Source organism: Athene noctua, chromosome 12 (assembly GCF_965140245.1).
Source record: "Athene noctua chromosome 12, bAthNoc1.hap1.1, whole genome shotgun sequence".
In the NCBI taxonomy this organism is placed as follows: Eukaryota; Metazoa; Chordata; class Aves; order Strigiformes; family Strigidae; genus Athene; species Athene noctua.
Genome location: NC_134048.1, coordinates 22,826,630 through 22,850,033, shown reverse-complemented (window position 1 = coordinate 22,850,033; position 23,404 = coordinate 22,826,630). Strand labels below are relative to the sequence as shown.

The 23,404-nt window shown below is 50.3% G+C and overlaps 1 protein-coding gene across 5 annotated transcripts in view; it reads left to right on the top strand.

Moving 5' to 3' along the window:
- The window catches only part of SEPTIN8 (septin 8), a 46,945-nt gene that overhangs the window by 2,831 nt on the left and 20,710 nt on the right, over nt 1–23,404 (top strand). For 4 of the 5 annotated variants that reach the window (XM_074916408.1, XM_074916407.1, XM_074916410.1 and 1 more), the window contains exons 2-4: nt 14,990–15,104; nt 18,759–18,954; nt 19,645–19,831. In XM_074916408.1, the coding sequence (XP_074772509.1) occupies nt 14,990–15,104; nt 18,759–18,954; nt 19,645–19,831 (498 nt within the window). The remainder of the gene's footprint in view (nt 1–14,989; nt 15,105–18,758; nt 18,955–19,644; nt 19,832–23,404) is intronic. The other variant, XM_074916409.1, reaches the window with a different exon arrangement.

Sequence of the window (23,404 nt, the reverse complement as noted above, 5' to 3'; positions counted from 1 at the left end):
AGTGCTGCTGTTGGAAATGACCAACAAAAGCAAATGAAAGGAAGCTCGCCCATAGAAAGCTGCCTCTAAGGCAGCAGAATCACACCAGTGGTGCTCAAGACCGCCTTTGTTTTTGTGAATGTAGTGTTTGTGAGAGCGCTCGGCTTCAGCCTCTGGAGACTGAAGTTTTCTGCTGATCTGCCCTGAGAACGTGGCTCAGCACTGCCGTGTTCAGGGCTTGGTCTGCAGGCATCCCTCTAGGTACCTGGGAACAGTTGTCTTCATTACAGGTACCGCCAGAGCGGAAAGCAAGCTGATAAAGTTTGGTTCAATTATGAGATACTTTAATTTGTTGTCAAAGCTCAGAGCTTCTCCATCGTCCGTTGTAGCCGGGGCTGAGCGAGCGCGCGGGGTGACGGTGTGCTGGAGCACACACGGGCAGCGTTCCCGAGGGTGTTGGTACGTTGAGCGGGAAACAGCCCAACCACCACGTGCAAGCGGAAGCCAGAAAGTGTGTGAAATGCAGGAGGGAAATGCAGAAGCTCTGGAGGAAGCTAGAAAAGCTGGAAGGAGAAGTGACAGAGAAGCAACTGAAGATGTGTAGGAGAGTAAATGGGATGAGATGCGAGACTGAGACTGTAAGACGGTTTTGCTTCTGAGAAGCTTTTGCAGACACCCAAATCTGTTGCTTTCTCTCTTCTCAAATGAAACCCATTGACCTCCCGGCACTTAACAATCTGCATTAACCCACTGTCTGACTTGGAGGGTCAAAGGCAGTTGCTTGGGCTCTAAACTAAGCAGTCTCAGACTCAAGCATAGGAGGAGGAGCCCATGTCCTCAGCCTTAAGGCTGGGCTGTGAGAAGAGTTTTAACATTATGCTGTAAGTCTGGAAAATGTCATGGCTGATTGCTTTGCGCACTGTGACTGTGTGTGCCGGGAAGGGTGTTGTGAACACCGATGCCCGGCGAAGGGAGCTGGGTGCCTGCACGTCGCTCTGTGTGCGCGGCGGTTGCGGGGCGCCTGTCAGTGTGCGGTCCTGAGAAGATTCCCCTGCATGTTAGGGAGTGATAGCTAGGCTTTTACTGGTAGCTTCACTATAAATTAATGCCCCTTAGAAGATCTTGCCAGAAAAAACACCACTTTATACAGAGGAGAGCTGAATCACATCTTTCTTGCTGGAAATGGACACTGAGATTTCCTTTGTGGCAGTGAGCTGCTGAGCTGGGGGGGTTCCGGCCAGTTTGGCAGCTTCATGTGAGCGTTACCTGTTTACCCACCACTTCTTGTGACCTCCTTGCACCTTCCTGTGACCTGCTCCCAACTCTGTGGGAGGAGAGGGACCTCTGAACGGTGCCTGTTCTCTGCCACAACTGCCTGGGTTGTGGTGAACTCCATGCATTTCTGCTGCTGCTGTTTTCTGTAAGCTCACCTTTTCTCTTACTGACTGCACGGCCTAAACCCACTCCTCCGTGAGAACCTTGTGGTACCTTGGTCTGTGAAAGCTGGGTGGGAGGAGTGGGCTGAGAACAGCTCTGTGTTCCGTGGCTAGGGCGGAGTGCTTGCCAGAAGACTTATCACTGCAGGTCCTACGCATAGGCTTACATTTGCTTTTAATCAAACTTAAATTTTCTTTTAATCAAACTCTCAAGGAAAATGTTTCCATGACTCAATTCCAGTGGAAACTGGGGTTTGTTTGGATTCGGCTATTCCCCCTGCCCTGCTTTTTTGCCCAGCCAGCCACACTATTTGGAAGTTCCAGGGTTAAATTTTTTTGTCTGTTTTTGTCATTCAATTATTTTACCTTTAGCCTGGAAAAACTCAAGTGATCCCCCATGCAGCGTGGAACAGAAGTGACAGATTTTTCTCCAAGCTGGTAACATGGACCAGGAAACGAGCCCAGCGGGAGCAACCCTGTCCCTCCCTGCCCTGGCCAGCTCCTCTGCCTGTAGCGTGTGCTTTTTTGGGAAGGAGGGATGGAGAAAATGGTCTTCCACTGGAGGAGACAAATTTGTGGTTGCCTCTCCGAGCCCCGCGATCCCTCCCCGGGAGGCTTGCCTCTGCTCATACAGGAAGCCAGCTCTGACTTTCAACCGCAGGACCAATTATCTCAACCTCAGTCCATTGCAGTTAAACGCTTATTTTGAATGTATGCGCTGGGAACAAATGTTGCCCAGACAAAGATATTTTTTTTTGTATTTTTTTTTTTTTCCCCCCTCTGCGGTGTTGTTGGTGAATCCGGAGCGTCTCTTCCCCTTGCAGCAGAGATGCAACATGTTGTTCTGCGTGGGAGCTCCAGAGCTGCTCTTAACCGCTCGTAATCTCAGCGAGCGCCGAGGCAGTGGGTGGAAGGATGTGAGCTGGCGAATGCCGGAGCCGTGTGTGCCCTCTGCATCGGCAAAACAAATGAAAGCCTGAAGAATAACTCTCTTTCAGGAGGCCGGCGTGGTGTCAGGGCTTGTCGTCAGTGCTGCGGTGGCAGCTGTCAGCCAGTCTCCAGTGTTGCTGGAAGGCCAAAAGCTCCCTAAATATTATCTTCTGTAGCAGAATACCAGTGCTGTCGCCAGCTGCGGGGAGAGACGCTGCCCTGTCTCCGAGTGCCCCCGCTGTCCCCAGTCCGGTTGTTTCGAGTCACCACCGTGCAAACAAAGTGCTCAGGGGACTGGGCTGTTGATCTGCCCGCAGGAGTGGCCGTCGTGCTCCTCTCCTTTCCTTCTTGGGCTCCTTTGGCTCGGAGGTTGGGAGGGGAAGAAAGGGCACTATGCTGAATTGGCTTTTCCTGGGTTGTGCAATGAAGAGGAGGGATTTGGGAGGCCGTGGGACTGAGGGAGACGTGCAGGGCGTGGGCACGCCGTTTCCACCCCGCCTGTGTAGGGTAGGGGCACCTTTAAGTGATTAACTTTGATTATGCAGAACATGTCCTGGGCACATTGCAGGCTGTGGATGGGGGAAGCTGCTCTGCTTGTATCAGATTAGCTGCGACCCTTAGAAAAAATGTCCTGTCCCCTATTTGTGTTCTGATGAGGGAGGGCCTGTGCGCTCATGTGCAGCCTGCTTGATTCTTCCCTTCCCCTCATCCGTGTAGCTACAGCGAGCTCTGGGTTTATACCTAAAGCTTTGCATTTGTATTTGCATACTGTAAAAGCATCAGGTGGGTAAGAGAGCCCACCTCTGCTCCCAGAGCAGCTCAAGTGAGAAAAAAAAAATCCTGAAAGTGCAGCTTCTCCTCCGTCCCAGCCATGTGCTTTCCTTCCAGAGCCTCTTCTCTGGTGTAAGCAGCTCTGCTCACATCTGACTTGTGACACTGGGATGTCTGGTGGAGCCAGACGGGGTCGGCGCCCTCCAAAATGGGGTGAGAGTGGGGATTTTCAGAAGGCTGGGGCAGAACGGCGTCAGCAAGAACCGCAGGCTTCTCAGATACATCCCCAGTCGCTGCTCTCGGCTTGTGGGCTGCCCAGGGCCCATGGGGTCAGGGTTGTGGAGGCACCACTTTGTTTAGATGTTCGGATTCTTTTGTGAAGCCAAAAAGTATCTGTCTCCCACACACATGAAATTCCAGAGATGTCAGACAGCTCCAGAGAGGTTCCCATGGAGCACCCTGCCTCGGGGCTCTTGCCCTCTCTGGCTCGCCCAGCCTCCAAACCAGATTGTCGCAGGGAGCCGTGGAGCGAGAGAGCCCGTGCTGGATTTCCAGCGAGGGACTCGGGGCTGCTCCCGTCCTCTCCTTGCCGCCGCGTGGGGGGCTGCGATGAGTCTGTGCCACCGCTGCGTTACGTGCCCGAGGAGTTGCGGGGGATACACCCAGAGTCCCCCGCGGGTGAGGAGCGTTTCAGCTGGCTCTTGCTGGAGCAGAGGGCAGGACACATCCCTCAGCTTCTGCTCGCCTGAGTTCCTGGCTGCCTGCAAGGACCGCACAGGCATGTCTTCAACCGCGGGCCGGTGGGAAGCGTCTTCCCAGAGCTGGAAAACCAAACCTTCCCGCAGCAGCAGCCAGGGTGGCTCAGGTCGGTCGCTGGGAGAGGAGACGGACCACGCCGCGTTAAATAGCGTCTGTGTTCCCACCCGATGTGCCTGGGGAGCGCTGCGGGCACGGGGCGGCTCAGGACTCTGGGCCAGGCCCCGCTTAGGGCACTCGATCCCAGCTTTGAGCTCGGCCTGAGGAGGGGCTGCCAGGGCCGCCCTCCCGGGAACGCTCTCCTTGCCCCGTCTTCTGCAGCAAAGGTGTTTCCAGCTGATATGCGTGAATCTAGATTTATTCTGTGTTTTCATACAGAACGACTCGTCCTTTCGGTTTATCTTTTTGCCATACACGCCTTTCAGATTGAGGCTTTCTTTTCTTTTTTCCGTTACCTCAGGTGTTCAGATTAAAGGTATTCTCTGCTAATACACTTTGAGGCTTTCTGGAGGCATGTGTTAATAGGATCTAGAGCAGTCAGCTTATCAGCATGTTGGCTCTGGTTCAGCTCTTGGAGCTGAGTGGTTGTGGCAGTAAAACTTCTCTTTCTGGTGTCTTCCCGGCAGTATCACAAGGAGACTTGTCCAGTAGTTGGAAGTGCTGCTCGTGGAGATGCAGTGAGATGGTTGCGTAAGGCAAAGTGGGAGAAAGCTTACAGTGGTGACCAAGACTCTTGGGTTCCCATTATATCTCTGTTCCCTTGTCTAAAAATATACGGAATAATAGTATTTATTGTAATCAGGCAATAAATTCTGGAAACGTATGTGGGAATTGGCTACGTTTATTTTAAGTGGTAACTAAAACAAATAATCTTGGTGGCTGATATCCAGCCTGGCCTGTTTGGCATGAATGATGGGGATCCAGATCCTTTTTCCCTCTTCAATATTTCTTTTAAACTGCCCCAGACCTTTTCCACACCATTCCTTAGGGCTGGGCACTCAGCTTCTTCTCCCTTGGCTTTGTCCCATGGCCATTTGTATTTGCCAAGTGTCTCCTCGCCCCCCCCGTGGCAGGATGATGGGGAAGGGCAGGTCAGATCAGTTGAGTGTGAGCTGGGAATGCATCTGCTGCTGGGTGAACTTGGGAAAGTCTCTTAGTGGATAAGGTGATAAGATTAGTCTCTTGTCAGGGTTAATTGTGATGTTCCATTGAATTAAAAGCCTCCGCACCTTCTAAATAAATAATGGTGGAAAGAAACAAAGTAGGGTAGTCTGGTATGTTCTTGTTTGTCTGTAGTTTGGGTTCTTTTTAAACAGACTGAAGGAAAAGTTATGTTTGTGTTTTGGATTTTGCTTTCTTGGTTTTGAATAGCTTATGGGGGATGGAATTCTCAGGCTGAACTTTCTCATCCTTTAAGGTCATTTTGGAGGAAATGTCTCTCATATTTGGTTCCATAGTTTTCTCTGTTTTAACCAACTTTCCTTATTCTCAGAGGCAACATTCATGTTTGCAAAACATTGTGTGTAGAATGCCTGGCAAATCCTGTTCTCCTCCTTTGTAAACTCTCATCCAGGATTTGTGAGAGGGACAAAATGCATGTTTAATCCTTTCTGAATTAAGAAAGACCTTGCAATTTATGAATTAGGCTTCATAAACGTTATAGGGAAATCACTAAATAACAGCTTAAGAAAAGGGAGCACGTGGGAATTCTGCTTTCAGTGTACAGAGTCAGAGAGGAATTTAAGCCAGGAACAGTCAGTTTGTTTGCAGAAAATTAAAACTGATGTTGCATTCACAGGCTGTGAATGTATCATCTTGGATGTATGCTGTATAAGAAAAGATGAGAAGGTTTACTTCTCCCTTCAGACTTAGCTCTGAAATTCAGCAAAAACTGATGTTTAAGCCCATGCCAATTTGTTTGATTCTGTAGATGTGTGTAGGATTTTTATTTTATGTTTTGTGGTTTGTTGGGTTTTGGTTTGTTGGGTTATTTTTTTTCTTAAAGGAGGAGAGGCTGCTGAGACTCAAGCGAAGCTGAAGGCAGTGCCTGCGGTTCAGCTGTTTGCTCACAGTGTTCAGGTGAGCAGGCTGGTGCGGAAGGGGAAGGTGTCGAGTGTGCAGAGCCCTTGCTGGGAGCGCCCGGCGCGTTGCTGGGCTGTGGGTCCGAGGCAGGAATCAAAGCACCGCTTTGGCACCACGAGCTTGCATGCAGGAAAGCGGTTAAGGGGTTTGCCTGAGGAGTTCCTCTCTTAAAAGGAGTTTTGGGTTCTCCCTTGAATCCCTGTCCACCTTCTTACAAGCAGGTGAGCACAGTGCCTGTTCAGCAGTGGGATTTTTACAGGTGTGCCGCAGAGCGTTTTCCTCCCTGAGCCTACCCTGGGGCACGTGGGACCCTGGGAAAACTTCGATACCGGACCAGTGAGCTTCTAAAATTTTTGTTTTCCCAAGATGCTGAGCATTGCTCTTTGCAATGCACTCACTGGTGTCAGGATTTATGAACAGCCCTTAAAAATGGGTCCAAAAGCTTTCAAGAAAGGCATCACTTCAGGCAACATAACCTTTAGTTAGCCCTAAAGAAGAGAACCTCAGCTTTTGAGTCTTCTTGCCTCTGTAAAGTGGCTTTCATTTTTATTTGGCAGGTCTTGGTGGTGACTCCGTATCTGGTTTCTTCAATGATGTTTTTGCCTGCCTGGAGTGCAGCTGGGAGCCGGGAGGGATATGAATAAAGGCTCAAGTGTCTGGGAAAATTCTTGGCATTCTTAGGAGAGCGGTTTAAAGGGGGCTGGGAATTGTTTGGTGGTTGGGTTGTTGGTTGTTGTTTTTTGGGTTTTTTTTTAGCATGAGGTTTTTATTGGGGGAGAGTGCAGTGTGGCCTGGGAGCTTGTTGTTGTGAGCATGCAGCAACTGGAGGGGACTGGCTGAAATGGTGTGGTGTGCGTGGAGGCGTGCTGGAAAAGAGAAGGAAGTGAAGGCCACTGTGGCTTTGCCCTGCCATTGCTGGAGGGAAGAGCAGTGTTAAGCATCACAGTGTTACCGTTCACAATTCTTTAGGGCCGCCACAGCGGGGAAAACACTGTCACCCTCCCAGCACAGGCACAGGGAAGGCAGAGTTGCTCACGCCTCCGAGATGTGTCCACTTTGACCGGCCACGTACTGTGACCGGAGCGGACCAGAGCGAGAGGGAGGGAGAAGCTGAAGCACAGCAGGTTGCTGTTGTAAAACAAGTGGTAAATCAGCATAAATGCCACATCTAAAATTATCTCTGTAGGGTTTGGGTTTTTTTTTTTTTCTTCCTTTCTTCTTCTCCCAGCCTGTTATTAAGTGCTCCACAATGGGGATCTGGAATTTTGAGCATGCTTAAGATTAACTGAAAACCTTCAGAGCTGCGTATGTGCTTGCGCTTTGCAAATCTGCTTGAGATTAGGTGGCATTTAGGTGCGACGATTTTAGCCAAAAAGGTGCCGAGATCTCCGCTGGCCAGCCCAGCTGAGAGCGTGCTTCCTTCCATCGCCAGTGCCAAAGGCACCCGTAAGGTCACGCTTGCTGCACCTAAGCCCTCTGTCAGGACTTACTGTGCTGTGTCCTCAGACTGTGGTTAGACAACCACAAATCTGGTCTCATTACCTCTCTTGGGCCATCTCTTTCTGCTTAGTGGACTGCAAAGTGCAAGCTCATCCACTGATGCTCTAATACATCTAATAGTCTTTAGCCTGAGAGTATGAGAAAGGTAATATTTTGGGGTGTGATTCTGGCTGTTCTGAGTGTTGCTCGCTCTGTAGAGGTGCTGTTCCAATGTCAGGTGTGGTGCTGTTAGTGCCCCTCAGGTGCTGAGCTTGGCAAAAGAAATGTTTTCTTGATGGAAATGGACTTGCTGCTGTTTCTTTGCAAATGTCAAGTGGCGTTTGTTGAGCCAATATTCAGGGATGGGGTAGGATCTCCCGGGAGAGGTGATTTGCCAGTTTTTTCTGCATTGATCCAGAAACTGGGCCAAGCCCCAGGGAGTGCCAGCTTGGACAAAGCAGCTGAATTTGGCTTCTGATACTTTGGCTTCTGATTTGCCCAAAGGTCTCTAGTTTGGTACTCAACCGCCCCATGACTCAGTGTACTTGTGAAATGACACTAAAACTGCCAGCGCCTCTGTGAGGAATCCTGCAGTGGTGGGTGTTTGGGGGAGGGCCCCTCGGCACCACACGCTTGTGAGGTTGGAGTTGGCACCCTGCCTGTGCCGGACCCTGAAGCAGAGCCTTCTGTTCTGTGGTCTGTGGGCAGTTTTTCTTTCCCTTCTGCCCAAATTGCCTGGTCTGAGAGGGGCTGGGCAATGCCAGTGGCTGCCAGCGCGACTGCTCGGGGTGCTGGCACGTGTGAACCTGTGCATGGGACCAGCTTGTTCCACTTGGATTTAATAAACAGCCAGAGCTCGTCCAGGCCTTTATCTGCTCACCTGCAAAGGAGACGTCCTGCATCGGGACCGAATAATTTCCCGATTCCATGCACTTCCATGCAGGAGACAAGGGAGTAGCATCCTACAGACCCCACTGACATACACATTAGTCTCTGTTGCGTGCGCTGTTGTGGTGGTAGATGGTGGATGGGGAATCAAGAAGGTGAGGTCATTGCTTGGTGACTAACAGCAGTCTCCAGCTGTGCCGGGTGCCGAGCCGGCCCCTGCGGAGCGACGCCCGCCCCGTCCCGCCGCGGGAGCGCTGCCAAAGGCGCCGCGGCCGTGCCGAGCGGGGCCCACGGGACCTCTCCCTGCTCTTCCTCTCCCTGGTCTCTGAGTCATGCTGGTCGGGGAGCTGCAGGCTGTCTGCTAGCGCACTTTTATCTTTCTGTTTTGATTTGATTGTGAATTGGAAGGGAGAGGATCTGTCTGCACCGTGCGGGGTGCCTGGCACGCCGATCCGTGAGACGATGTGCCCGTGGGGATGGCCGGTGCTTTAGATGCACTGACACGTGCTGGGTGAGGGGAACGGGCTGTACCCAGGTTGGAGGGGGACCCACTCTGCAAAGTCCTGGAGGATTTGGTATTATTTAGTCAAGATGTCATCTAGGATTGAGAAATTTATAAGCAAAAGTGTGCCTTGGTAGGGGGGATTGAAGCACTATGGAGAAGTGTCGTGCAGGTGTTGCGGTGTGGCCTCTTGCTATTTTATAAGTGTGTGTGTGGAAAATGTAAATGGCAGAAGCCTGGGAAGAGAGGGACCTGAAACACCACTGCCTGGGGGGGCTCGGCACAAGGCAGCTCTTGTCCAGCTGTCCGTGCCTCTCCCCTGCGTGCGGGGTTGGTGTTTGGAGAGCTGCAGCCTGGCCACAGCGCAGGGACACCCCAGCTCGGAGGTGCCGGAGGGAGCAGATACCTTTGGCTTGAAGGCCATTGCTCATTTCATTGCTTTTCACCTAGCAGAAAGAAGAAAGGACCGAGTTTCCCCTCATTTTTCCCTTGTAGGCCTTTGCCGTTTTGCCTTGAAAACTACAGCTGTTCATCTTTCTCATGTTTTGCCAGGCTGTAGAAATGAGAAAAGGCACGTTAGATACAGAAGAGTGCTGTGCTGTCCCTCAGGGTACGAAACCAGGAGTCTTCACCCAAGTCATGGTTTAGCTGATGAACAACTAAACCGTGTAATTTTCGGTTTTTGCACTTGGTTTTACAGGGCGTATTCACAAGTTGGTTGTACGTTGAGTCAGCTGCAGCAGGGCCCAAGATTTACGTTACAGCTCCCATCATGCCAAGTTCTTTGAAAAAAATAAATATCACCATTTAAAAAAATAAGTATCACCATTTATGATTGTGGCATTCAATTACGCTTTTGTTTACCCATATGCTTTCACCTGCTTCAGGCAGGAAAACAAAACCGAGGGTTGTCTCCAGCAGAAAACACAAGCATATGTCACCAAATAATATTTCTTGTTGAGATTAATTGAAAGCTGGTACGTCTCAATGTCTTCTTTTTTTTTTCTTTTTTTTTCTTTTTTTTTTTTTTTTTTTTTTAACCAACTGATGTCAGAATGCTCTTTTAGATTCAAGTTCCAGTCTGTTCATGCTGCTCCTGGTGTGCAAGCAGGGAGAACGGGGACAGCACATCTAAAAGCAGAATGAGCTGCTCTGCTCGACAGCAGGAGCCCCAGCACGGAAAACGCTGCAGTTGAGGGGCAGCTGACTGCGGAGCTGATCTTCTCGTGCTGCCATCCCCCATGGGCTGCGCAGGCAGTGATAAAGCCACTTTTCCTGGGAGAAGTTGATGAAAAATGTAATGACGCAAAGTGGAACTGATGCTAATTTGGAGGTGAAGCATGAAGAGACTGGAAGAAGAGAAACTGTGATCAGATTTTTATTTTTTAAAGGATCGTAGGCACACTGATTGATGCTGCAGCCTGTGCCACCTCTCACAGGTTTCTTTAATCTCTCTGTCTATTTAGAAGAGCCTAATTAATATGTGACTATTGCGTTGACCCTTACAGGGATCTGGATTTGGTGTCTCTGATTGCGTTTCTCTCCCTTTTCTTGTCTCACTTGCAATAAAGGGCCAAACAACATACCATCTTCTACGGATGTGGTTGTGGCCAGCTGCCTGCAGCGCTGCCCCGCTGCTTCCTCCCGGCCCTGTGGCCCTGCTTCAGGGCACAGTTTGTGGGATCCTGCTGGGGATGGGCTTAGGAAGCTGATGTGGGTTTGAACTGCTGGTTTCAGTTCCCTGGGCAGCTTGGGGCAGGGGTGGCCGCAGGAAGGGGCCAGCGTGCCCGCGTGCATCCCACGTGCATCCCCAGCCTCTGGCAGAGGTTGCTGCAGCACTTAGGGATCTGGTGGAGTTGAGAACGGTCAGTGGTAGTTAATAGTTGGACTGGATGATCTTCAGGGTCTTTTTCCAACTGAGATGATTCTGGGATTCTGGAGCGCAGCCGGGAGCCGGGGTGGCTGGTGCCTTGCAGCAGGTTTGAAGCACTAGGTTTGGACGTTTCTTTTTGGTTCTTGAGGTGCTCAGCTAAGCGTGGCAACCTGTGCTGCCAAGGGCACGTCTGTCTTTCCACTGCCTGCCAGGAGAAGGGTCCTGTGACATACCTGTCAAACCAGAGCCAAAGATCTATTTCCCTCTGGGATGGCTGTTCCCGTGGTTGTGCCCCCAGATGCCGTTCGTGTGCCTGTTGCCTTGATGGACTCTGCTTCTTGGCCTGGCCAGAGCATCTCTGAAAATGTTTCAAGGACTTTGGATCTGAAAATTAATAAATTCTGCTGTGTCCTTCTGATGAATCTTTCGTCTCCCACGAAATTCCAGATTCAAAATACAAATTATCCCCTTGTCTCTCGGCTTCGAGCCCTGAAGATCTGCTCAAGGCATAGAAGATCTTCAAAAGGACATGTTCAAAGGCTCCAAGTAAAACCCTGTATCAAGCAAATTATTCCAGCTGAAACCAGGACGCCCTGGTAGCTGCCCATCATAGGATGCCATTAGTGACCCACAAGTGGTGTTTAGGGCTGCAGCGGGTGCTTGTGGTGGGAGTTTGCACTCAGAGCCATCACAAACTCTTAATTATCATGTTGCAAAATGACCAAATGGGCTTCAAGAAAGCTTGACTGCCTCATGGTGATTTGCAGGTGCAGGATGGGGGCTGGCCTGGTATGAAGCAGGAGGGTTAACCTCTCCAGGCCGTGAGATGAGGGACCTGATCCTCACGGGGCGTTGCAGTGGGCGGGAGCGGTGCAGAGACCAGTGCAACTGGAAAGGGCAGGGCTGTGTTTCTGCCTGGCTCTCGCCGTGGCCGATCCCATCCAGCTCTGCCACGTCACCTGCCCGCTCCTGTCCTGCAGCGCCGTCCCATCGCTGGCACCAAACGTGGAAAAAGTCCTACCAAAATTCTTACTTTTGTTTAAACCAAAACCAACACACCTCCACATCCCCCCCTCCCATTCCTGCATTACTGTTTCCCTCCTCTATTGCAGCATTTGTATTCTGGATTGAGTATTTACACTGAGCCTTGCAGGCTGGCTGTGTCTGCTGGAAAGAATTCAATTCTGAGTGTGACCTTGTCTTTACTAGCAGGTGAAGCATGTCAGGCTGTCCTTGAGCCACCCTGGGCGAGCTGGAGCTGGCCAAGGGGTTTAGGCGTTCGGGGTGAGACTCACAAACACGTTGCAGGTAGATGCAGGGAGAGGAGCTGGTGGTTGCTCATCGGGGTGGGGGCTCGGTTCCTCTCCAGGGCAGGTCAACGTCCCAGATAACACAAGTGAGCAAGAAAGACTGGTTGTTTTCGCAAGGCTGTCAAGTTTGTGAGCTTGATGGATTGGGGGGGAAGGTAAAAAAGAAAAAAAAAAATTTCTTTCTTTTCTTAGTCTTATTGCTTTCCAGCAGTTGTTGCCATTGTTTGTCCTAACACAGCAACAACAGCAAAATCCCTTTGGAGGCTGAGTGACAGCTGAAGGCACTGCGAGCACAGCAAATGGTTTTCTGCTTTGGTATCGGCAGTATCTTGGACTTGAACCAGATTATTATCGCTGCTTACAGAAATAAAAGGACACTGTGCATTTCAAGGTCACAGACAAAAATATTTCACTGAGGTTTGGCTCGCTGGTTTAGCTGCTTTAAGAGATGGCGAGGAGTTCTGAGTAAATGTATTCCTGTCCCGTAACGAACAGCAACCAAACGCCAAAAAAAGAAGAGAAAAAGAAAGCCCTGTGCGAACGCGTTTGGGTTTCCTCCGGCTGAAGCATGACTGAGTTCTCAATGCAGCTTTGCCTAGCTGGAGCCTATTTTAAAATGCAGCCTTACCGAGCCGGAGCCTATTTTAAAATCCGGAGCAGCGGTGCTGCCTGTTGCCTGGAAACCTTCTCCCAGCCTCGGGCACTCTCAGCCTAATCATAGCCATCGGCAGCCTTTATTTATTTCCCTTCCAAAATGTCATCCCAGGCTTCTTGTTTGTGTTTTTGTTTGCTTGGTTTTGTTTGTATTTTGTTTAAAACACAACGAGAAGACACAGAGTGTGACCGTCAAACTCGGTGACTTTTCAGTGGGAAGGGCTCGCTTGGCCGTCCCTGCATTGCGGTGTGGGAACTGGCATTTCACGCGCTCTGAGGTGGTGGCTCGGAGGGGCGTGGGGGGACAGGAGAAGTGGGGGCTGAGGGGATGGGGCTGGTTGCCTGAGGAAACCCCCCCGAGCTCTGCTGATGCATGTGGTGACTCCCCGCGCCTTGTGAACAGTTTCCTTAAGAGGAAAAAACAAACCTCAACATCTCTGAGCCCTTTCCCAGCACGCACGGGTCCAAGTTGCCCTTCCCAGTGCGGTCACATCGTCCCGCGCCAGACCCACCATTCAGCGCTGGCTGCCTGGATCAGCACGGATTTGCTTTTCTCCCTGTGTGCTGGGGTCTCATCCTGCAGTCGGGGTCTGTCCCTGCGGAGCTGTTAGTCTGAGCTTTAGCATCTCTCTGTGGTGACAGATGAACGGAAGAAAGTTTAAATTGGAGGTTTCCCCGTCTTAGGGGTCCTTTTTAATTCACCTAAACTCTTGGCCACCTTAAAACCTTAATTGATGCCATCTCTCCCACAGGAAAACTTTAAATGATTGCTATTTCCGTGTAGTTAGTGGGCACGATCGATCCTGGTGGGATGGAACAGAATTGATCGGAGGAGCCCAGCGATGATTCAGTTGTGTTTCTCTCCTGGGAGAGCGCTGGGCTCAAATCATCTGAAAGTTGGTAACAAACACTAACCAGGACAGCCAGAAGGTTTGTACGTGAGGCATAGGAGCTGCTTCAGCTGATCACAAGTTGTTCTTGTGATCTAAATGGTTTATTTTACAAAGCTCAGAATATTTGTTCTGCCAAAGGCAAAACCAAAGGAGGCTTTGACTCGAGATGTGGTTGAACAAAGGTTCATGTTTTGTTTAGCAATCTTATTGCAGGCACAGAGCAATACAAAAGGCTTATCATGTACTTTCTTTTCCCCTTGAGTTAATTTGAAGTTTGACAGCCAGCTTAGGCTCTTCTCGGGGTGTGCTCTTGTCTCGCAGTCTTAGTGCTGGGACATAAAGTCCAAATTGTCCAGGACAAACAGAAGAACCAGAGCCAGGCAAAGGGCAGACACTTTTTCCATCCCCATCTTCCATTGCATGCTGGTGATTAAGACAAACAAGATTCATTTACCAAAGAAACAGTGAGGGTGAATGAATCACACTCTGAAATGATGTATCTGTGCTTCTCCACAGACGGGTAAGAGTGCTTGAGAGGCTGCAGGGACAGTGGTCAGGTCCCCGGGCTCGGGCAGCGATGCTCAGTTGTGTAGAGAGGCAGCAACATCTGTTGAAATTTTTGTGCAAATCCAAACTCTAAAACCAGAAATGGCCCTTCTGTCGAATCCTCTCTTCTGGAATTAAAGCAGATCTGGGCTGCCTTTCTGTATAACCTAGACCTGAAGTCTCCTCGGATGTTTATTGTCTTAGTTTCTGAAGCAAAGCTTTCTACAGGTAATCAGCATCCTCTTCCTCTGGGGGAGGGAGGAGACAGAAGGAAGAACAAAGTGCATATGGGGGAGGCAGGAACAGGAACAGCAGAGAAACGGTGGAAAACTGTGTGGTCACAGATGGTAAAGCAAGAGGGTTCCTCGTCCTGCCTGTGCGACCAGCACCCCTGAATGCCTGAGCGAGCAAAACCACGCTGCTTGTCACAGTAGCGAAGGACAAAAGATTAAGTACTTGAGGGGAAAATGCAGGGTCTGTTGAGCTGAATTCAGTGCTGGAGGGTTTAAGAAAATAATATTAAAACAGGACAAGGAGAAATGAGTGCTAAAACACCCGGTGGTGGGTTTTCCTTTGCTAACCTCTCCCAGCTGCATGTAGTTGGAGCTAATGCTAGTGTTTCCTTTTCTTTGTAGCCTGGTAGCTTAATTCTCCCAATTCTCCCTTCAGAGCAGTATTTTTTCCTCTCTTTTCCATTGGCGATGGCTGTCGGAGGGTTTGTGCTGTGACGTGCCAAAACACAAGCTCTCGCAGGCAGCGTTAGGGTTTGTGTCGGGGGCTCTGCCGTGCCCTCAGGGTGGTGGTTATTTCTTGGGCTTGGTGGTTCCTCCCGTGTCCCTGATTTGCCATCCCAGTGCGGTCCTGCTAATCTGGCTTCTTCTCCCTACCAGAATGAAGAGAAGAGGAACCTTTCCCTGGGGGGCCATGTTGGCTTCGACAGTCTCCCCGACCAGCTGGTCAGCAAGTCTGTCACACAAGGCTTCAGCTTCAACATCCTCTGCGTGGGTGAGCACGGGCCTCTGCAAACAGACGTGGCCGAGCTGGCGGCGCGGTGAGGTTGGGACCAGGACTTCTTGCGTGTCCTGCTGCGCCACGGGCCTCGGCAGTGACTTTAAGCAAGTCAGAAATGCCTAACTCTTTTAAAAAAATTGTTTGAATTTCAGTGAATTTGAGCACTCTGGAGCTTGATGCTTCCTACTTGGGACTTTCACGAGTGACTTTTGGAGACTTACTGCCCATAAGTAGAGAGAGTTTTGGGAAAAGCTTTAATATATCAACTTTCTGCCTTTGGTGGGGAAGAAGGGGGTGTGGGACTGTGCAGCTCTGCACTGAGCTGAGCTACCGGTGCGGAAGCTGCAGAGAGCAGCAGGAAGGTCCAAGTGACTGACCCTTGTGGGTCAACAGAAGGATTTCTGTAATCAGGGGGGTGTCACTCACCTCCTCTGCTGCAGTGGCTTTGCAATAGGAAGGATTAAGGCAAGACTGCATGTGGCAAATTAAACATTTCCATTTGCAAACTGGGGTGGCTGCCATGAGCAGCTTCTCAGTGAAAACGGTGCCTGAGTAGATGCAGTCAGATGCACCGTGTGTTAGCCGAGAGCTGCTGGGGATAACTCGGTCTTTTCTGAGTGTCAGCCTGCACCCCGAAGCTCAGGATGAGAGGTTTGTGTCCCAGCTGTGCCTGGTTAATGCTTTCCAGGGGTGAGTCAAAGGTCTTGAAGCATGAGCGTCCCTGCTAGGAAAGGGAGTGGGAGTGTTCCTGGTTTTATTGATTGTAAAATATTTATCTTGAAGATCGTGGGCAGATGTGAGAGACTGACTTTAAAATAACCTCATCGTATTCTTATTTTTTAATTTTGGTATTGATGTGATCTAGCGGGCGATTCTGGAAACCAATTCCTTCCAACGATGAGACGAGCATTATTTTTGCTTTGGCTGATTCTTGTATTGTGTATGAGGTCTGAAGTACTGTAACCTGCTGCACCAGCAGAAATTCATCCAGAGACAGCAGCTCCCTGCCTGGCCCTCAATCTGCCCAAAGAGAATATGGCTTTGTATAGACTCTGTAGCGAAACCCTAACAACTTCCACAAGGTGCTTGTGCCATATTTAAGCCACTTTTGCATATCCAAACCACAAGTGAAGAGCAGGGCTGAAATCACAGTGGAATGTCGTAGACTTGCTCCTTAGCAGAAGGGTAGTTGCAGCAGAGGACAATGTTTTTAATTAATGTTGGGGACACCAGAATGGGCACTCCTGTGTTCTTATCTGGCCATACCATTTGTGAAACACTGGAAAAAATTTCCACTGGTTTTTTTTTTTTCTGGACAAGAGGAAAAAAACCCAACCTGTACCCCTTTTTATTCAGTTCCTGCTCTCAACTGTGCTCAAAACTGAACAGGAGAACGTGGCCTACGTCAGTAGTGAGTTCTCCATATGACTTCCCTTTCAGATTAATCTAGAGCACCAGGCTGGGTTTATTTCCTTGCACAACTCTTAACCACAGCCGGTAGGAAGCAGTTTGCCCCACTGCCCCGAGCACCGTGTGGTATTTATGGTTGCGCTTGAAGAAGGAGAAAGCCCAGCCCCCTCGGCAGCAGGCATGGCACCTTCCTCGAACAGAAACTTGCACGCCCTCCTGCTCTGCCACCAGCACGTCGCTGCAGGGCTCCTGGAGGTGGCCGGGCTCAGGCAGAGGGGCTCTGCTCAGAAGCAGTGGGTGGCTGTGCCCAAGGGGCAGCACGATGGGCTGCCTGGGAGGGGAGCCAGGAGTGGAAGGCTCCTGCCTCTTTGCTCCCTTGGCCCATAGGTCTGTGTGTAGTGAATGAGGAGGTGAAATGGGGCCCCTTGTAGGCCAATCTGGAAAATACCAGTCTCGTTTAGTTACCAGTTCAAAGCCTTTCTGGCTCACAGACAGCCTCTGAGCCAAATATTCTGGGATGGAACTTGGTTTGTGATGCATCCCAGGTGTCCTTCAGTGGCTGTTAGAACAGAGGGGCTACAGATGGGAAACTTCTCCTAATCTTGCCTCTACTGGTTCTCCAAGAGCTAGTCTCTCCCTACCAAGCTTCTCTGCCATCCCCTCTTGACCCTATATTCTCTCCATATGCACATCTCAGGGGTTCAAGTTGGCATAATTTTTTCTCCTGCTGGAAAGGTGAAGATGCCTCAGAAAGGCCCTGCTGCAGTGCTCCAGCACAGGGCTCTGCTGAGCTCTGTAGTAAAAATGCTCTGTGGAATGTGGCCTCTGAAAACACTGTCATGCTCTGCGAAGCCTCTGTGTCACAGAGGCTGTGTGGCATTTTGGTATTCGTTTCCCCTAAACAGTGTTCTTGTCTCCTCTTGGCTGATCTGGTGTGAAGAATCATGGGGCAGCCTTGAAGGAAGCAGGAATACTAAAGGGAAACTCCAGAAACCAAGAGCAATATGGGATGAAACCAGCTGCCATTGCAAACGCCATCATCTGGGCAGGGTTGCAAGATCTCCCTGTGCAGCTGGAGCTCCTCAGGGCAGAGCTGTCTTGCTGAGATTGTTTGGATGCCCGTGGACGCTCATGCCTGATGTGACGGAATAATTTGTTGCTTATTTCCTCCAGTTTGGTCAGTTCTGTTTGCTGCACAGGTGGCTCTATCATCTCAAAGCACAGAGCTGTCTGGGACAAGTCTGTGCAGAATGGGACCATCTTGGACAGTTTGCAGGTACCGAGCCAGCTCTCGGCAGCAAACCTGCTTGTGCAGAGCCCACAGTGCTTTCCGAAGAGCCACAGAGCTGATGCTGGCGTAGCTGCTGCGTGGATGGAGGGGGAAAGGGTTACAGATGGACTTTAGTCCCCTGGCAGTTATTAGCGGGACTGGAGGATTGAGGCTGCGGAAGATGGACGAGCTGCTTTAAGGCTTCTGGGCAGAGCAAAGTTCAGCTGCACAGTGAAATCATGAAACTTGCATCTTTTCTGCAGTGGAAGGAGGTTTTCAGTCTGATGGCAAGTTGTCCCAGCAGGTCCAGAGCTGTCTGCCTGCTTCTCTGCACTGAAACAGGCCCCCAGATTCCCTCCTCACAGGAGGGAATCCCCTCACAGGAGGGAATCTCAAAAAAAAGAAAAAAGGCAGGTCCCAAGAGACTTTAATGGCAAGATAAGGTAAAGAAAGTGATAAAGAAGCTTGTTAAAGTTGGGAATCTCACAGAAAGGAGTGCGAGGAAGCCTCACTGTCAGCCTTCCCTGTCCCCTCCACGGCACTGGTGCTGGTCTGCAGGGCTGCCTGGAACTGCCTCTGCCTTTGGGATGGCCAGCAACGACCCACTGCTCCTTGTCAGCAGGAGCAGCTCAGTTCTGCTCCTTCTCATCTGAAGACTCAAAAGACTCTACTAAAATCGTACTCTCCCCGGGATCCTAAGCAAAGTCAGGGTGTGCGGAGGGGAGGATGCTGTGTTTTGCTGCGCTGTGTGATCCTCCCTGAGGAGATGAGACCCGAGTGCTCAGCGTTAGCTTTGCATTAAGCATGGGGCACCTTCAAGAATGCAGTTACCTCTGTGATCTGTGTCTGTCCACAAGCAATTTGTAGTTACCTTTCACAGCGTAATTTAGTTCTGCTCTCTGTTACTGTTCTTTGAAGTACCTGTGACAAACTCATGCTGCAGTGAGCTGATGATTTCTCCTTCCTAGGTGAGACCGGCATTGGGAAATCCACACTAATGAACACCCTCTTCAACACCACGTTTGAGACGGAGGAAGCCAGTCACTATGAGAGCGCAGTTCGCTTGCGGCCGCGGACCTACGACCTGCAGGAGAGCAACGTCCACCTGAAGCTAACGATTGTGGATGCGGTTGGATTTGGGGATCAGATAAATAAAGATGAAAGGCAGGTCTCGTGCCATCTGCTTGGTGTTTCTGGGCTTGCCCCTGAGGCTCAGACGGGAACCGCCCGCAGTCCTGCTTGCAGTGTTGCAGAGGAGGTGTCTGTGTTTCTGCTAATGGAGTAGCTCCCTGCAGTGGTTCTGCTTCTGGGGACGGAGCGTAGAGGGAATTGGGTGAGGAGCCAAAAAGAGAGGTCACAGGAGGTCTTTCCAGCAGAGAATGGTGTCCTCCAGGAGCACGAGCAGTTAACAGGCTGTCCCCAGTGCAGGGCTGGGAATGATCTGTTCTGGCGGTGATCAGTGTCTCTGGACCTGTCTCATTTAATTATGCAGACATGTTGTTCAAGCCCCAGGTAAAGGCTTGCTGGGGCTCCAAGGTCTCCCCTGGGTCATGTTGCATTGCTACAGCCAGATGGCTCAGCCCTGAGATCTGGACAGAGTTTGATCCGTGGAAGTAGTCATTTTCCCATGTTCCACTGTCCTTAGGCTTTGCACTGCAGCCCCGGGAGACTCCAGCAACCTTTGGATTATAAGGTCTGTGTGTAAATTCCACACTTTTCCTGTTGTAAGGCTAAGTAGTTTGAGTCTTGTAACTACTTTTTAGATGTTACCATGGTATGTCTAGGAGAACTCCTTAAGACTTCAAACTTGCATTTTGAGCTCCAGTATCTGGGTTGCTAATGGTATGGTTTTAGTTACAGGCCGATTGTTGAGTACATTGATACGCAGTTTGAAAACTATTTGCAAGAAGAGCTGAAAATCCGCCGATCTCTCTTCAACTATCACGACACGAGGATTCACGTCTGCCTGTACTTCATCACCCCAACCGGGCACTCGCTCAAGTCCTTGGACCTGGTGACAATGAAGAAGCTGGATAGCAAGGTAAGGGCTTGGAGACCCTCCTTCTGGAAGTGGTGATGCTTCTGTTAATATTGGTTGTCAGGTGGAAGGCTCTGATCCTTCTCTGTAAGTGCTGGACTTCTTCCTGCATGTTATTTGAGCTGTTTGTAGGACTCTGGGTAAAACTTAGTCTGCCCTGGTGGGTTGCTGAGGTCTTGCGCTTTTTTTTCTCTCTAGCCTTCCTGAAAAACATCAGGTAAAAAACCTGGTTTTCAGCCAGCTGTGTGAAGTCTGTGTCCATCACTGTAAGAATCTTACCCAGATTAGTTCAGATTTATCAAAGCCATCAGCTGCATCTTTATTAGCTCTTCTTGACAGGTGTGCAGGTAAAGATGTGTTCCAGCTCCTGCAGTTGAACTGTGGAAACTGCGGAGCCACCTCTGCTCTCCTGACCTGTCGTTAGGGACAGAGGGGCCGAGAGCCACCAAAACTGGGGACATCTGAGGTGGGGGTCAGTAACGGAGGAGCCCAGGGCTGAAGAGAAGCGTTGGCTGGTGCAGAGGCAGTGCGTGCGCTGCCACTGGTGGTTGTGCCAGATGATCTGGATAGGACATCACAGTATCTTCTGAAAATGTAAATGTGGTGGGGAATTCTCAAGGTCACAGGAATCCTAGAAGTGGGTCCTGAGCGGGTCTAGCTGGAGGTTGTTTCTTTGTGCATGAGCTATTCTGCCTTCGGGGGCAGTGGGTTACTTAACTGGCTACTGCTGACATTCCTGCAGCTCCGAGGAGGTTTCTGACACACTTTTGATTGTTCCAGCTGGCTTCCAGGGAGCTGCAGGAGGCCTCAGAGGTCACTAGTGGCAGCAGCATCTCTTCTTTTCTTTGCAAGAATTTCCTGTCTTTCACAGCAGTATTTTAGCAGCAAGGTGGTTTGTTTCGGATGACAGATGCTGACCGGTCTACAGAGAGGGCCGGCAAGGCAGCTGGGGCCCTGCAGTAACTGGGGATCCCCTGGATTCGATTTAGGGGATGCTCTCTTCTCTGGCTGTTGCCCCGTGCAGCTCTATTGGACTTGCCTGGTGGATAGAGTTTGCCCTCGCCCACCCGGGGCTGTTGGCCCTCGCCCGTGGGGGGCTGTTGGCCTGCTTTTCCTTGGGCCCGCTCTGGAGCCGGCGCTGGCTTCCCGTTGCAGTGGGCTGTTTTATAGCCATGGTGGCTGTTACACTGGTTTTCATCAGGAATCCAAAAACTTTCCCTTAATAAACTCTTGTCTCTTGGCACCGTGCCAGCATTACGTGTGCCCAGAAATATGTTTGGAGGAAGGCTTCTGCACGATTCCCCTTGGTGCTGGTGGTCCCACAAAGCTTTTCTCTTCCTTTCCTCCTGCATTCCCTACTTTTCACATCACCCCGTGGCTGCTTTTACTGTGGTCCTTAGGTAGTACCAAAATAAACCCTTTGTATTTGTGCAGAGATGGGAACTTTGCGCGCACGCAAGCTTTTTATATTTCTAAACTTAAACTAAATAGTCCTCTCTGAAGTCATTTTGTCCCTTTGCCTCTCATCTCCCTTCTTACCGAAGTGTGGAACACCTTGGATTACATGGTGTGGTGGCCTCGCACAAGACCTGTGTGGAAATGAAAAAAACAATAGAGGCTGTTGATCTTTTGGGGGGGTCAGGGGTTTCTGCTGCATTTCTGCATCGGTGTCAGCCCAGGACATCACGGTGCTTTTCAGACACTCCTTAGAGGTTTGTGTGTGACCGTGCTGTGCCCCTTCCCCAGGACACGTGGGCCAGTTGTGCCTGGGGGCCAGCGTGTGTGCGCAGAGAGAAAGGGGGTGTCACCAAACCCCAGGCAGCTCTTTGTCTGCTCCGGGCTGGTAACAGCGAGTGGTTAGCGGGGCTGAGCGGGGAGGTGACGGGGAGCACACCTGGCCCTGGTTTTCCTCCTGGGAAGCTTTTTGTGGCCCCTGTTGTAGGGGTGAAGACTGGAGTCCGTGGAGGCAAAGGGTGTACCAGAGGCAGTGCTTCTCTGCGTGCTCTGCTGGCTCAGCCTCTGGACTAGTTTAACAAGGGTTTAGTAGGAACCTGGCCCAGTTACACCTTCGCTTTAGCACACCAGTGGCATCAGGTGTCGGGAGGCTTTTGAGTCTGTGTGGCGATTTCAATAATGCATCTTGCTTTTAGTGTAAAGTTTACAAAATCCCTCTGGGTAAAGCTGTTTTGTAAACAAAAATCTTCCACTGTACTGTAATACAATATTTGTTTGGCAGAGCTGATGGGCAGCTGTTCTCTGGGGTACTTAATTACAGCTGGAGAGCAAGAAGTGTCTTCAGAACGGGTCCTGGGTGGATGAAATGTGCTGCCTGGCTGGTCGGTGGGGAGCACGTATGACTTGGCAGGGGTTGGCTTGGCATTGGGTTTAACCTGGGAAAAGGGGGAGATAAATAACTAACATAAATAAGGTAAATAAAATTGCATCTGTAGTGGATGAGAAGGTGATTTATTGATTTAAAACACAGCCCAGCCCTGGAAAGTGAAGGCCCGGGCGCGTGCTGCCGTGGGCATCGCAGGGCTCCCCGGGCCTTGACCCTGGATGGTTTCCAGCGGCGTGTGCTGTTTACGAGCTGTGGCTAAGTGCTTGCCCTTGGTGAGCTGACACAGCCCAGGCGGGTCACTGGCCAGGGGGGACGCTTCGGGCCCGCTTGTGCCTCTGCTGTTTGATTTCCAAGGCAGGATTTGCCTCTTGGCTTCCCAGGGCTTGCATTCAGGAACACTTTGGAGGTGGGGAAAAACCCAGCTGTATTTCACAGGGTGAAGATGCAGGTAGCCTTATTATATTAGCAAAATTATTTTCTACTGACTGACTTATTCCGGCATGTTGCAAGTTTTATTTTTGGAGACGCGAAATAGCTCTGTGGTCAGAATGCCTCGAGAAGGAGGTGTGTTTTATGTGTGTACGTGTGAGTTCACTGTCCTGTCTGAAGCACAGACTTCCTCTCCTCGTAATTCTGGCTCCAGCAAAGACTTCCAGCACGTGGACCGACAGTCAAGAGAGCTCTGCACCCCTGTCGCATTCAGTGGGATGACACTCCAGTAGTTAACTTCTTGATTTTATTATTAGATCTTTAAATGGAGAATAGTGCTCTTCCACCATGCGATATAAGAATGTTGCTCTGGGATTTGGCCTGCAACCCCAGGTAAACATTATTTGTGTAAAAGTAATAGTGGGGAGAGAAACCTCGCATGGTTCTGGCATCATTTCCTTTTATTGGGTTTTTAAAAGCTGTTCAGGAAGGAGAGGTGACTTCTCTAGCTTGTATGTCAATTTATTTGGCCCTAACCTGTGCCACCTTGGCATAGAAATGGATGTGTGGAAGGTGCTGTAGGAGGGCAGGATCAGGCATGTAGTTTGGTTCAATAGCATCTTGTGTCATTTATTTTTTTGTCTTCTGTCCTTTCTCATTATAAAGGGATGAGCTCACTCTAGACTTAGACAGCTTTTGGGTGCTAGTGCTCAAAATCAGAGACAGGAAAACAAGAAGATAATTGTATGGTGCTCTGGGTATCCCCTGTTAACTGTGGGATTCCAGCTCGTGGGTTTCCAAGGCAT